Here is a 15,223-nt window from a genome sequence, read left to right as displayed (position 1 = left end):
CTCCCTTTGCATTTTGGCCTGTGACCACATTTGATCAGAGCGTGCAAAGTAAATAAATTCACATTGTACACGAAACGAAACTTTATTTTGTACAAGCCCAATTTCACATGATCAGTCACATGACGATGAACGCGGACGTTGCACGCGAAATCTTAGTACGTGAAGAGTTTCAAGACCTGGAGGACAAAAAACACAGCTAACTACGGGCATACCTCCTTGCTACGGCAACAAGGTATACAATATAGCTCTCGTAAGCCAAAATATTGAATTTATTCTAAACAGTTTGTACTTTTGTTATGAGTGTCAAACTGAACATGGTCACAAATCATGGTTGAAATAGAGTATGAAAATACACTCATTCAACGCCAGCGCGGCGTACGGTACGATTGTTTTGAAGGGTTTTTCAAATATCACCATGATCAAAGAAAGGAAACTTATGTTTATCATGTGTATTTGCTGATATCATGAGTAATTAGCCCAGGCGGACTCCCTGACTCGACTGTACTTGTGGAGTCGTAAGTGTAATAAAGGCTAGTGTCCTACCCGGGGTAATCATGCTCAACTTACATAAGTTGTCATTGCTAAATAGGGGAAGTTGTGTTCATGAGAGGAAATTCAGATAGGAGGGTCCAAAAATGATCCAAATTCTCTTGTACCTTTATCTGTTTTCCTTCCTCCATGATAGTAGCGAACCTTATGAATTAGGGTATATGGCTTGCCCCTCTTCTTTCAGTTTCTAACATTGTTGGCGTGGATTGATGTTTGGCTTATGGCATTAAGGCTAGTTGACAGCATGTTGTTGGCTTTTGACCTGTTTACTAGTAGCATTCCAGTACTCTTTTAATATATAGGCCTAATACCTGTGGTAATGATTTTTGCAAAACTTGGGAATGAGAGAGTAATCGAAATTGTAAATGTCTGCAAAACCTGGCCACACCAACACAGTACCCCTAGAACTAGAGGGTTAGTATTAGGAATTAATACATTTCTGGTGTGAACATTGATTTTTTTGTGAATCAAGTAAATATTAATTAATGAGTAAATCAAATAGTATGTTGCAAAATATTTTGTTGAGTATAGTTTTGTAATATCCATTGGTATAATAACAGTATGGGAGAGTACAAGTTGCTTTTGGCTTGAGTTGATGTAGGTACGATGAATGGACAGGGCACGTGGTACACAAAATAGTGACATTACAAAATGTTTCTTTCTTCTGACCACCCATCCCACCTTGAAATTCCATCTACATTTAATTTTTGTCACTTTAGTTTGTAGTTTTTGGCCAAAATCTGAACATTGTAGATTGTGTGCGCTCTTGTTGGCAGAAGTCATAAATATGTTTCTACTAGTCTTGCTGGGGATTTGTGTGCTAAGTGTTCATGCATTGGACAATGGACTTGGAAGGACACCCCCTATGGGCTGGATGACATGGGAACGATTCCGCTGCAATACCAACTGTGCTGCAGATCCTGATAATTGTATTAGGTAGGTGAATATAACTCTGATCAGATGTGACATTGTACTGTCATAATTGCTTATAGATCTTGAGTTTTGGAAATACCAAACTGACTCGTTGATGATAACAGATTCACAAATTATACTGAATTTATATGTGTGCACTGACTGAGCTGCCCTGGCCCTGAGGAGTTATACAAATGTATTACCAATGTAATACAAATGTAGTAATAGTAATGCAGATGTCAAAATAACAGGGAATCTGTTGAGTTATCAGGTATGAAGATAGCTTGATCATTTCCAATCAAAATGATCAATTCAGCTTTCTGACAGCTTGAGGGCATTCTTTTTGCCAGGATTGAAACATCTTCATCAAGCTCTTTAAATTTTTATATTTGTATATTTCAGGTCACTCCAATATTTAACCACTTATTGCCGGTGCACACAAACGGAACATTTTCAAGATTGTCAGTTTTCAAAATTCTTCAAAAATTCATCATTTCAATTAATGGATGTTTACACCCACACGTATGACTGTCTCGTGGCCACTCTAATCTGACAGACAAAATTTATTGATGCCCGAGTATTTCAGCCAGGCCTGCAGCCTTGTAAAAAGAGCCCAGATTGTGCAGTGTTATGTAACTTTCTTTTGCTGACCTCTTTTTGATAGGGGTCAGATTAGCTTGCAGCGGTACTGTGTGGCTCATCAATGCGGTGGTGGAGTGCTTTTGTCCCCGCTGGTAATCTGCTCACACTAAATCAGCAAAACCATGGTATACTGTTTCAAAACAAGGCTGGATTATCACCACTTTTGAGAGTGAAAAACTATTGGTAATGCCCAGCAGCCTGGTCTTTTGTTACAAGTACGGTCTTTTGCTATAAGGCCCTGTTCCCTTTGTCCGAGTTCGGAGACCCCGGCCACACGTGTAAAGCATACATGTCCAGTACCAGAAACCCCAGCGGCAAGTGGTTAAGCAGTGTTCGACTACTTTTCTGTATTTTACAATCTTACTTCCTTTTTTGTTCAAGTCAGTGATTCTTTTGACAGTGTGGATTTCACTTTATGTCCTAGCTAACAATTTTAAACTAAGCAAATGACATTTTAGCATTCCTTGGTCAGTGAAGTGACAAAGTATTCTTCTTTAAATTGAAGGCCTAATTCTTCCTTTTTACAGTGAAAAACTGATGATGACGATGGCTAATCACTTGGTAGATGATGGCTACAAAGACGTTGGATACCAATATGTTAATGTTGACGATTGTTGGCCAGCTAAAGAACGTGACGGTCAGGGACGATTGCAGGCCGATCCAGACCGGTTTCCGAGCGGCATCAAAGCACTGGCTGATTATGTGAGTACAGTATCAGTGGTGGATAAAAGAAAGATGTCTCAGGGTTTTTCTTCCCTTTGATACCTGAGGCAGTTGACACCACACAGGGAGTTGAAAGCTGGATGGTTGTTGAATTTGTGGTATCTACAGGATTAATTTCATCATTAGTCCCAAATAGTCAGTTCTGATGACAACTTTACAAAACTAGCAAGTATTTTTGAATCGATGATATGATGGACTAAAAGATTAAAGATTGAAGACTATAAACTACAGATAAGGCTTTAAAAAAATCAACAGTTACAGTGAAGAGGACTGAATACCAGTTCTTCCATTACACTGAAGACTCCTAAAAAAAGATGGTAACCAGTCTAAAGATGAGAGCACTGGTTCACATATGCAGTCATCACCAATTATGAACAGTGATCCAGCAAGTAAAGTCTCAGTGCTTCGACGCACTGGGGATACATGTACAGGGAACCAGTGAATCAGTTAATTTTGCATCATTTTTAATAACTGTCTTGTAGATGCATAGCAAAGGATTGAAACTTGGAATTTATGAAGACTACGGTACCAAGACCTGTGCAGGTTACCCAGGGAGCTTAGGCCATCTGGAAACCGACGCCGAGACATTTGCAGAATGGGGCGTTGACATGCTGAAAATGGACGGATGTAACTCTAATATCACTACCATGAAGAAAGGCGAGTACATATGTCCCTTTTGAGATTTTCATTTTATATCCGTGTGGTTATGTTTTGACAAAATAAATAACCATTACTCCAGGCCAAACACTGAAAATTTTGTATCCCATTTTACTGAAAAACTTAAGGTGGTTAGATGTTTTCATTGTTGAAACTATTTAGTATGATGATTGTCATTTAATCTTATTGTCTTGCACACTTAATCCTCATAAAATCCTAATAATCAAATGACAATGCCAGATTTTCTTGCTTGGGTCAGGTTGCTGGAGAGATTCACCATCTTTAGATTCCTCTGTCTCATGTATGTACATGTAAGTCATTACTTTGCCATTTGTTGTGTATTTCTATTCCCTGTGTAGGTTATCCACAAATGTCTACCTACCTCAATGCAACAGGGAGACCCATACTTTTCTCCTGCAGTTGGCCTGACTATGAACGTGCAGCAGGGATTAAGGTAGTAGTGTGGCCATACATAACATTGTTGCTGTTCTCAATTTTGCATAGTGGGTGGATCTTTAGGTATTAAACAAGGGGAGGTGTTGTCTGGCTCCTCCCTTTTTTTAAAACAAGCAGTGTGCCAGCACTTCAAATTTTGTTTCTGATTTGAAGACGATATTAGTTGCCATTTGTGACCAATCTGGACAAAATGAGAGTAAAGTCGCATGCCAATCATTCTGATTTTGAGGGTTCAAAGTCATATTGAAGTGGAGGTCAATTTAATTTTTTTGTAATATTTGGAAAGAGCAACCCATCTGCCATGTACTTCCAAATATTTAATGGGATCATATTCATTCATTCATTCAAATTGGTTTATTAATAATCATGCCTCGCAGCGTCAGCTGAATTGAACATGATTTACAAAGTTTAAAACATCACAAACTATAAACAATTAAACATTAAAAAAAAAAGTTGTTTTCACAGCAATTTGATGATAGCTTTTTTTGTGCCAGGTCAAAATGCTAAAACAACGTCGGAAAGCAAAGCTACCACAATAATGTCACATTGTCAACTTACATATATACTTTTACCGTTGTGTTCCACGTGTAGACTGTGGGAAAGCTCTTTTTGTGCTGAATTCCAAAAAAATCAATATTTCAATTTTTGAAAAATCTGACTTTCAGCTCAATTTGTGGTGACAGGTCACATTTGAAAATTTGTTTCACTTCATTTCTACCTGTACTCCTAGATTAATTATACCCTGGTTGCTGAATACTGCAACATTTGGAGGAACTACGTTGATATACAAGACTCCTGGAACTATGTTCTTCAAATCATAGATTACTATGCTGAAAATCAAGACATACTATCCAGTGTCTCCAAGCCTGGTAGCTTCAATGACCCAGATATGGTAGGTATAGGTGCGATTTGTGATGAAGCAAAGTTTCATTGATGTTAGAGACTTCCCTCTCGTAACTATCCAATGAGACAATTCATTCTGCCTTGTTGTTTTCATCCTTGCAACCCTGGTTTGATCCGTTCTTCGTAGTTTGCTTGAAATTTTGATTGTGAGGGTTTCCCATCTTTCATTGCTCTTGGTTTGTATTTCTCTCCTCTTTCATTTCCAAGCTGGATTCCAGAGGTACGTCTGCCAAACCACTGAGTTGGGATAAGTAGTTGAAAATGTCATAATTTGAGTGCAAGAATTTAATACTTCACAAAATGAACTTGTAGAATTTCTCGCGACTTTTTGTTTCTTTCTAGTTAATTCTCGGGGACTATGCATTGAGTGTTTACCAAGCCAAGGCACAATTTGCTATGTGGGCTGTAATGGCTGCACCACTGCTCATGTCTAATGATCTCCGAACCCTCGACCCACGTTACCGTGACATCCTACAAAACAAGCAGGTCATTAAGGTCAACCAGGATCCCCTAGGTATCATGGGAAAGCGTGTCTTAAAGGTAAGGTTTGAGCTGGATTCAAGATGTCCAAAGTGATTTCCCAACACTTTGCAGAACTAAAGCTATTCATTTAATTTGAAAATGATCTCAAAACAAATAAGCCTTTTCAAATTGTACATGGTATGAAAGCACTTTTGTTTGTGTTTTGACTATTCTGTGGTTAAAAATTCTCCTAGAGAAAATTATAGAGACTATGTTTTAAACATAAATGACAGTGCCTGCCAGACAGTGCGAATTAATGTGTTCATTAACACTGATTAAGGATATTAGAAAACACTTCTTTCAGTTCATACCTGGACTTATGAGTTCCACAGGGAAAGTTCAAGCACAAACTTAACTTTGACCACCAGTGCATTGCTTCCTATCACTGCTTATACCAAACGAAGCATCACTTGGACAATGACTGTCAAACTATTTGGTGAAATGTCATCCTCTCCCAGAGATTGCCATCAGTTGCATCTCTAGTTCCATTCTTTGCCTGTGCCATCTCGTATCATTAATTTCAAGTTAACTTTTGTCAGGTTTTAATTTTGTAGTTCCCATTGGTAGCTAGCTTTGCAACTGTGCCATAGGGCTTGGTTCCAAATGGTTGACTAGAGAGTCCAATCAGTCGTTGTTTAAGTGAGGTTGGTTGAATGACATTCATTAAATTACAGTTAACAGGTAACAGTAGTCATTTCTCAAACTTGCCCATGCTGTTACTTAATTTTCACTTGCAGTTGGCAATTGGCCTTGAGGTCTGGCTCCGGCCTCTTGTTGACCAGTCATATGCCATGGTGATTCTCAGCCGTAATGACCGTCAACCAGTCCGGTTCAACACCACCCTGGACACATTAGGACTGCACAGGAGTGAGGGATATGACTTAATGGAATTATGGGACAATACACCATTGGGAAGGTTCAAACCATTCGATTTTTTTACCTTAAATGTTGATCCTAGTTTTGCTGAGATAATAAGATTAACTCCGTAAATTGGAGGAACCATTACTATTCTGACATTTTGGTCATACAATACCTCCCTCCCCGTAAGAAGAACAATTGAATTCTCTTCAGCGAGCATTCTGGAGTCCCAAGCATTCTGGAGTCCCTTTCTGCTGAAAGAAAGGGGAAGGGCATGTATGTGTCAGGTACATTCATTAAATTTGCCATTTGCAAATTCATAATGGCACCATGTAAAATGATGTAGTGACACATTCATTGCCATTACAGTACATGTATATGCCTTTTGTATGATAAGAATAAAGAGTAAATGCCATTCAATAGATGTTTTTGGAAATCATTTTTTTGCCCCGACAATGATCTCTGGCAGCTTCGTTTGTTAAAGTTATCTATTAAGAAGAATGTAGTCATTTTCAAAATATTTGGAATTTTTTTTTAATCATCTTTAGAATTTTTTTGCTGTCACTATTTGGCATCAATGACATACAGATGCAATTCAATAAAATGTAATGTGCTCTTTTGCACAATCACAATTACAGTAACTCAATAGAAATGCACTCCTCCAAAATATAGTTTACATTTATTAACCACAAAAATATTAGGTGTTGGTTAAAATATATTGTTCACCGGAGAGTCATACATTTAATTGAAAAGGTTTATGCTGTTATGAAATTTTTAAGTATAGCTTTTCCTGGTCAATTTTGCACTTCTCTCATTTAAAATTGCTTAAATGAAAGTTTAATTTCGTCAAAGAGGGTCACCTGCCCTAACTGTTGATAACAATTCCGAAATAATTAGATTTCACTTTTAGAGCATTGTAAATCACGAAAAAAACCACACTTATTTGTCCTCTTTATCGTCAGTTTCATCTCACTCTGTGAACGAAAAAAAAAACCATATTCTTTTTTTGTCATCCATTTTACTGATTTAATCATTCAATCTCGTCATAGAATGCATTGTCAAGATGGTTTGAATTAGTTGTTAAATGGACGTCATTTTTGTTATAATTCAAAATTAGCCACAGAAATCAGCCATAATAATTTACATAACTCACTCTTAGTTGACTTTCTCTTGTTAATTAGATTAAGGGCCAATGCTTTGTATACAAATTTATATCATTGAAAAAATATCTGAATTCTATAAAGATATCCTGAAAATGTGACTGCATAATTTCTTGTAATCTTGTAATATTTTGTTCATACATATATCTAAGAAATGTGTACCTTTCCAGTCACATAGTTTGCAATTACTGTTAACCTCTTATGACATATGGCCATGTTGCCATTTTAAAATTGTCCAGCATTGCCCAGACTTCAGCTACTAAAATATAAATGGTACATCAATGCCCCTATGGCAGGTATTGTGTAATTGTACATCAGGTCTGTATTGAAGACACCAACAAACCGACCATTATCAAATGCATCTTCAAACTCGAACCCTGGGAGATAGGTAAAACCAAGTTGGCGTAGTGAGACAGTGACTTTGCAGAGCTGTGTGGCTTCATTCAAAAACACCAAGGCATACTCCTGAGGACCTGCCAACGTCCGAACCCATATTTGAACAGTGGAGTTATACTGTGGGATAATCAAATAAGGTAAGTAAAATGCAAATACCATGCAGAAAAGGACTGATTGCTTCAAAGGATTATGTGTTCAAAATTTTACCTGTATATTCTGTACACGTTACAAATTGAGATGCATGATTAGATGTCTTGACAACTTGTATTCAAAATCCCATCCTACAGAATCACTGTTTTACGTGGTTCAGTCTCCAGACCAGTTTGTGGTTTTCATAGGAATTTTTTCAGAGAAAAGTGTTTACCAATTTTTCCCATTCATTGCTTCTTGTAAAGATCAGTGGTAGTTGTAGTGAACATGTTTTTATGAACTAGTGTAGGCATAAAGCATAGTTGCTCCTCTGGCTGGTGCTGTGAAGTTACAGGGCAAATTAATCCCATAGTGACCGAGTTCCTTGTGGGTCAGCACCTCTCGTATCTCGTACCCCCAGGCCGTGAAGCCAAGTTGACTGAACTTGAAGGACACTGTTTGGGGCTTAGCATCCCTGTTGAGAATGACAACGGCCCACTCCTGGTATTGCTGAAGAGGCCGGTGCCAAACATCAACTAGGGATCCAAACTGTTAGCAAAGATGACAAGGGTACCAGAGATAAGTTAACTAATGAAACGTGGTTTTGGCAAAAGGCACATCAACTGAAAAAATTATGTGAAACATAAATGAGTATGGAGTGCCAGTCAATGCTACTGCACTTTCTTTTTAATAAAAGGTCCGAGAAGTTCTTGTGCAAATCCACATGGTAACTAAGTTTATGATATTGTGCTGTTAACACACTGCTTGAATTCCTGCTTATGTTAATTATGAATTAGTTCATGATTCTATGTGCACTGTTTTGGACAGCGTGAATGATGTTCATGTTTATGTCTCATTTCCTCTATGAACTGCTTGGCTTTGGCTTTCCACCAACCTCCTAGTTGTCTACCAAACCCAGTGGCAATAATTAATCTGCGTGCAAGACTGAATGCTGAAAATGCCCTTGCTTGCAGCTCAGATATTAGTCGTGTCCTTTCTTCTGAGCTGGTCTTAAACGATAGACAAGCACATATTTATTCCCTTATTAACCAACTGAAAGACAATGAGACTTTCAGCGAGGCAAGATAGGATTGATACCAATTCATTACATGTATTTGTTGAATTTGCGGGTTGAGATTGTCATTCTTTGGTTCACTCTAGAACTACAGTCAAGATCAGTGTACTGATGAATAAAAGCAGGGTTTGAGGAATGTTATTTCCACTGTAAAGTGCAAGACATATCAATTACGACTATTACAACACCTGAGAGAGAGAGAGATGGAGAGAAAAACAGATAGTGTATAACCTGACCAGTATGTCTCAAAATGGAATACATGTACTTGATTAAAATTTTTATTTTGTTTTGTTGTAAAAGGAAACAGAAAATTACAAACATAAAAAAGTGTAACTGGGTAATTGTATTTGAAAAGACTGCCTGTAATAATAACAATGACCAGTAATAATACTACAAATATTATCAAATTTATTTTAAAAAGCATGTCTTCTTTGGTCTTCATGATATTTTCTTTGGCTTTCTCAAAATACTGTCATTTATCTTTTGAATATACAGTTTCTGAAAGTTCTATTATGGAATGTAGGGGAATCATTCTAATGCTTATCCAAATTAAAATTCATTACTACATTATCTATAATGATGTAGTAGCTCTTTACATATTGCAATAAATTTGGAACTGTTCAATTGAGTTACACGATACATAATTATCTAAAACACAATACATCATTTGGCACATCTTATAAAGAATAGATATCTTTCAAATGTCAGACTACAATCCACTTGAAGCTTTCTTTCCCAGAATATGTTTTTCAGCATTCGCCACTTTAACAAAAAATCTATCATTTTAACAAGGATTTTCGTTTTGTTGTGTTATTCTGAGCTTGATTCATCAGCAACAAAATGCACAATGACTTTCTAGCTCAATGGTTAATAGTTTCCGTCAGCTCCTCAAATCATAACTGTTTATCTGTTAATTCACTGGGGTACGCATAATACATGAGGACACCGGCGGAGGGTACAGTGTAGTTATAAACTGGGTAAATCTCACGATGGCCAACCTCAACATGGGTCAAAATTTCTCGTAGCTCATATCCCAAGGCATATGTGAATCCTATCTCTTTCAGAGACATTTGGATGGTTGCTGACTTGGCTGCACTGTTGTAGAGAACCAAGCCCCATTCATCCCAAAAGTAGAGAGGCCGTAGCCAGACCTCTATCCCCGGGCCACGCTATGTGGGAAAAAAGGGAAGGGGTCCTGGAAATGTCATTTCTTGTGAGAAATGCTCGTTGTATTGTGTTATACAGTTACCATATCATTGGACATTTGATAACCTGCTTTTGGGTGGTGCCATTATACTAAGTAAACTGCGTGGAAGTATGTGGTGATGAGTTGATTCAATATGATCGAACATCTAGCTAAAACTATATTTTCCAGTGAGCTTTGATAATTTGGTGTGGTGATACAATATTAAGTCAACAGTGATGATTGATGAAGTTGTGTTGCAACTGTGAATGTGTAGCACAAGTAAACATAAGCAGGAATTTCAGGTGTGGATGTTATCAGGGTATGATGCAGACAGGCATGGAATGGTTTTCAGCAAAGCTGGGGTACACTAGGCGGTATATGGCTGAGGCTTTGTACAACTTTTTTCAGGTCTGCTTTTATTGCAAGAATGGGAGTACATCGAATCCTGATAGCCTTTGGCATGCATGAGTTGCATTCCTAACAGTGCACCTTATTATGATTAGTGAATGAGTAACAAAACCTGTTCTTTCTTATTCTTTTCTATTCATTGCCATAGGCATAGATCATCAGCACTCCGGTGGCCGGCATTGTGTAGTTATGAGATTCGTGCGGTGTCCAGTATCCTATGAACTTGTGATTCAGGATGTCCCTCAGCTGGTACCCATGACCATAGGTCAGTCCCAGCTGTTCGAGCCTTAGGGTGACTGTTCTGGCTTTGATATCTTGATTGAGGAATACAATTCCATATGTCTCCCATGCATTCAGGTGTTTCAGCCAAATATCCACCTTTGGCCCCAACTATGACAAGAGATAGAGCACAAGAGAGTGACCCACTTAAATCTCTGTAACTTCTTCACTCCATTACCTCCTAAGCTGAGTGATGAGAGTTCTAGTTGATCATGCAGTGACCTAAACTTATTCATTCAAGCACGACTGATATGCATGTAGTTCAATTAGTTCTGAGAGAAGGTTTGCTGGTACACAATGTTGAATTGATCTGCTGTATAAGAGTGGTGATTCTTTGACCACTTCTTTTACAGAATTATTAGTTCATTGACCCCCACCCTAAGAAGTGAAGGAGATGGTTGAACCTACCGTCAGTACCCTTCGTCCCATCTTTCCCAGTGGGTCCTGGTTGATTCTGATCACCTCCTTGTTCTGCAAAATGTTACGGAAAACTGGCTGGATGTTGCGCAGGTCATTAGACATGAGAAGAGGAGCAGCAAAGATGGACCACATGGCCATCTGGGCATTGGCTTGGTTCTCATTGATTCCTTGATCCCCAACAACAATCTGAAAAAAACAAAAACAACATTATCAAAAAATAAAAACTGTTGTTTTGAGTATGGAATCATATGTTTTTATTTAACAATCAAACTGAATCAGGAAAACACAAGGAATCAAAGCAACATTTCCATATCAGCTCACCTGTGGATTGCTCCTTCCCATTGGAATTGGAAGGGAGGGTGCCAGCAAGTGACAGCTGTCCATGGGTTATGACTCATTTTAAAATTCATTCTAAATTGTCTTTTTTCCATCATTTATATAAAGGCCACTAATGATCCAAAGAAAAGTTGAAAGGTTAATGTCATCCTTGCCAAAGGCTGGTTGTAATTCCACTCTAATTCTGAGATGTTCTTGTCACAATCCAATGTGCTCCTAATCAGTTTTATTACTGTTTGAGGAGGGACTGAGACACCCACCATGTCTGGATCATTGAAGTGTCCTGGACCAGCAGCTGGTATGAGTGTGTCCTGAGTCTTGTTGTAATAATCAATAATGCCTGTAATTGATCCCCACGAGTCATTGATGTCATCGTAGTTACGCCAGATGTTACAGTTTTCTGCCACTAAGGTGTAATTAATCTGTTAAAAATGGAGTAAGGTCAAGTAATTTTTATTAACTACAAGCTGACAAATGAAGGAAGCACATACAAAGAAAAACTTAAAAGGACAGGGCTTTAGACTGTTGAAGTCTGCCAATTATACAGATTCATAAATCGATCAGATTTAGACTACAGCTAAGAATTCATTCACTTTCTCATTCCTTTCTTTTATAGTCTGTAACTTAACTTAAAAGCCAAAAAAACATTTGGAAAAGAGTATTTAGAAGGGTGACAGCAAATTTCTTTTCAGAAGTTTGAAGCTTCTCTTGGACCTAGTCCATTTCTTTCTTTAATAATGGAGTGGAGGCAGTTCTTACAGGTATTCCAGCAGCTCGTTCATAGTCAGGCCAACTACAGGAAAATAGGATAGGTCTGCCTGTAGCATTCAGGTACCTAGTCATCTCAGGATAGCCTGGTCAAGAAAAAGAAACGGAAAATTGTGAAATTGTCTAAAATAACTCAGACATGAGATATAGTATGTTGCATGATGTTAACATTAGATTGCCCAATCCTGTTGATTTGTGAGTTTGCACTCCAGGGAAACATTCAGCACAACTCTTATTTGAACTATTGGTCGTGGCAAAAATTACACGCAGACTCAGGGACAGCAACTTTTGAAACCAACCATTTGGTGAACTATATTGCATTGTAACTAGGATACTGAGCTATTATGTACAATTTTGTCCGCGTTCAATTGCCAGGTTAAAAAATATACTGTTTCAGTAGTATGTACATCTATTTTAGTCTTTTAAGGCCTATACCTTTCTTCATAGTAGTGACATTAGAGTTACATCCGTCCAGTTTCAGCATATCAATGCCCCATTCTGCAAATGTCTGGGCATCAGTTTCCAGATGGCCTAAGCTCCCTGGGTAACCTGCACAGGTCTTGGTACCATAGTCAGCATAGATGCCCATCTTTAATCCCCTGCTATGAATCTGTTTCCACATTAAAATTGCATTAAAACTAAGTCAAATCAGTTGAGTTTCTATTTTTGCCAAAGGAATGAGCGGCCTGTCTCTCAGAAGTGTTGCAAAAGCACAGTTTCAAATGTTTGAAGTATTATTGTGGTGTTTGAGTTTTTAGCTGGTCACATTAAGTAGTGTTTAAGTGCACAATTCTAAAGTGACAATAATGGAAAATATTTAGGAAGACACAGAAGACTCCTTAAGAAGAAACTGAATTTTTTAAATTTACAGAAGGACATTAGGAATGTAAACTTGTGTTAAAATGCAGTATTTAAATTGGAATAGTGTAAATTTACATAATCAGCCAGTGCTTTGATGCCGCTTGGAAACCGTTCAGGATCAGCTTGCAGTCGTCCCTGAGTGTCACGTTCTTTAGCGCTCCAGCAATCATCCAGATTGACGTACTCATACCCAACATCTTTGTATCCATCTTCAACCATCCGGTCTGCCATTTCCTTCACCAGTTTCTCACTGATGATTTGCAAGTGAACAATATCAATGCAATCATGATATTATTGTTTTTTTTTTATTCCTTGTTTTATATTCTTTGATATGAAGCTTCTTCCTGAACAACCTTTTTCAACTGGAACAGAGTATTCATTGAATATTAATTGGTTCAAAATAACTTCTCCTTTGTAATTGCTTTAGATATCACATTATTTATATCATTTTCATTTCTGTACGTTTTGATTCCCATTGGCATTTCCATCACAGATGCAATTTTCTTTCCTTCAAAAAAGCTTAAAACAGGCTTTAAACCTTTGGTACACAAATGTTTCACACTGCACTTTGGTATCCTCACTGTTCAAGTAGACACTAAATTTCAGTGCTAATCTGGATAACAAATGCCCACTACAGGCACAAGGGTCATGCTAATAATCCTTGCTGTCTGCAGATTTAGGGATAAAAGTTTGTTGACACTGACAACCAATTCTATTCCCCTCAGTGTAGGCAAGCCTCAAGCACACCTCTTGCCTTATCTATTCACCTTTAATCTGTTTCTCCAGGCTGGCACTATTGGTGAACAACTCTATATTAACTTTTTCATCAGTAGGGCTTAACCAACACTATAAACCTTTGCACAGAGTGTGGCTTATTTTCAGTCGTACTTGAACTGTTTTCAGCATGACGTTTGGATAGACATTATTTTTTTCTCCCCGTATGTTATACTTTTGTAATATTTATAAATAATTTGAATGTAGCTATGGGCCTACTGCATTATAACCATGCAGATTTGCTTGCATTTCATAAATAAAGAGCAGTTTGGCAGGTTTTACCCAAATAAAACACTGAACCAATTCAATATCACGAATGAAATGAAGTGTGATGAACATGGATGTATGGATGTCAGAAAAACTGAAAAATGAATGTCATATAAAAGGAAAAGCATCACACATCCCTAGAAAAGAGATAAGGAATGACATACCTGACACAGTCATTAGGATATCTTTTGCAGTCGGTATTGCAGCGGAATCGTTCCCAGATGAGCCAGCCCATAGGGGGCGTCCTTGCCAGACCATTGTCCAATGCCTGCGTGCTCACAGCACAGAGTACTAACAGGGTGACTCCCAACATTACTATAAATCTGAAGATAAGGGGATAAAACAAAATGTTGTACTGTAAGGTACCAAACAACCATGCTTTGTGCACCTAGGCCTAATTGAAAGTTTTTAAAACATTAGTTACTGAAATTAAAAGCACCCTGAATGTCACTGTGTCTTTCACGCATGTTTAATTGAAGCAAAACTATATGTATAAGTATCAAGCTCTCCAAACACAGTATCTTATGTGTGAAGGTATGTGATAGCTTCATTTTGCTTGCCAGTATATTAAAATAACCTATAACTGTTAGTCCCTGCCCAACCATGTTCCAACAAATTTGTAGACTAGGGTTGCTACGTGGAGCTTTCGAAGTTGCAATAACATGAGTAAAATTCCCCTTTTAAGGTTTATAATTATAGTTTTCTTACCCTTGACTTGTCAAGTAGCCCACAGACCGTCATCTGCGTGAAATGCAAATTGATATGACAATGAAAAGTAACAGTAATACGATCCACTCGTGACATGGTGATAACGATCAATCAACGTAATATATCCAGCCAGGTCCACGATTTAATTTTGTTGTTTTAAAGGTCACGTGCCCGGGAATTCATATCATGTGATCAATCACATGACGAGGCAGCAGATCTGCAGATTCCCCGGTT

General features: G+C 37.9%; 2 protein-coding genes across 6 annotated transcripts; one reads left to right on the top strand and one right to left on the bottom strand.

The window, feature by feature from the left end:
- The first annotated feature begins 81 nt into the window (after positions 1-81).
- On the top strand, positions 82-7,491 carry LOC147800170 (alpha-N-acetylgalactosaminidase-like). The gene is made up of 8 exons (XM_087133695.1): positions 82-232; positions 1,326-1,485; positions 2,631-2,805; positions 3,309-3,483; positions 3,843-3,937; positions 4,670-4,831; positions 5,185-5,382; positions 6,102-7,491. Exons 2-8 carry the CDS (start codon positions 1,337-1,339, stop codon positions 6,351-6,353), a joined length of 1,206 nt encoding a protein of 401 aa, XP_086989821.1. The 5' UTR covers positions 82-232; positions 1,326-1,336; the 3' UTR covers positions 6,354-7,491.
- On the bottom strand, positions 6,943-15,140 carry LOC147800169 (alpha-N-acetylgalactosaminidase-like). Of its 5 annotated transcripts, XR_015424539.1 has the most exons (9): positions 14,990-15,140; positions 14,446-14,604; positions 13,316-13,490; positions 12,815-12,989; positions 12,371-12,465; positions 11,872-12,033; positions 11,264-11,461; positions 8,143-8,456; positions 7,758-7,895 (listed from the first exon to the last, which is right to left on the bottom strand). XR_015424539.1 is itself a non-coding variant. In XM_087133692.1 (8 exons), exons 2-8 carry the CDS (start codon positions 14,592-14,594, stop codon positions 7,635-7,637), a joined length of 1,215 nt encoding a protein of 404 aa, XP_086989818.1. In that variant the 5' UTR covers positions 14,595-14,604; positions 14,990-15,140; the 3' UTR covers positions 6,943-7,634. The 5 variants fall into 5 exon arrangements, 4 of the variants coding, with proteins under 4 accessions (XP_086989818.1, XP_086989820.1, XP_086989817.1 ...); XM_087133692.1 differs by lacking the exon at positions 8,143-8,456 and having other exon boundaries at positions 6,943-7,895; XM_087133694.1 differs by having other exon boundaries at positions 7,756-8,456.
- Positions 15,141-15,223: the final 83 nt, after the last annotated feature.

This window comes from Acanthaster planci, linkage group LG02 (assembly GCF_054643075.1).
Source record: "Acanthaster planci isolate LZ-2023a linkage group LG02, COTS_SCS, whole genome shotgun sequence".
Classification (NCBI taxonomy): domain Eukaryota; kingdom Metazoa; phylum Echinodermata; class Asteroidea; order Valvatida; family Acanthasteridae; genus Acanthaster; species Acanthaster planci.
This window is presented reverse-complemented; position numbering and strand designations above follow the sequence as displayed.

What these genes read in the sequence shown, in the direction of transcription:
- LOC147800170 (XM_087133695.1), top strand. Translation starts at nt 1,337, where the DNA reads ATGTTTCTACTAGTCTTGCTGGGGATTTGTGTGCTAAGTGTTCATGCA. An exon ending in GATCCTGATAATTGTATTAG is followed by an intron (nt 1,486 to 2,630) that starts GTAGGTGAATAT and finishes TCCTTTTTACAG; the next exon opens with TGAAAAACTGATGATGACGA. An exon ending in TGGGAAAGCGTGTCTTAAAG is followed by an intron (nt 5,383 to 6,101) that starts GTAAGGTTTGAG and finishes TTTCACTTGCAG; the next exon opens with TTGGCAATTGGCCTTGAGGT.
- LOC147800169 (XM_087133691.1), bottom strand. Translation starts at nt 14,594, where the DNA reads ATGTTGGGAGTCACCCTGTTAGTACTCTGTGCTGTGAGCACGCAGGCA. An exon ending in TCAAAGCACTGGCTGATTAT is followed by an intron (nt 12,990 to 13,315) that starts GTAAATTTACAC and finishes ATGTGGAAACAG; the next exon opens with ATTCATAGCAGGGGATTAAA. An exon ending in TGTCACTACTATGAAGAAAG is followed by an intron (nt 12,466 to 12,814) that starts GTATAGGCCTTA and finishes TTTCTTGACCAG; the next exon opens with GCTATCCTGAGATGACTAGG.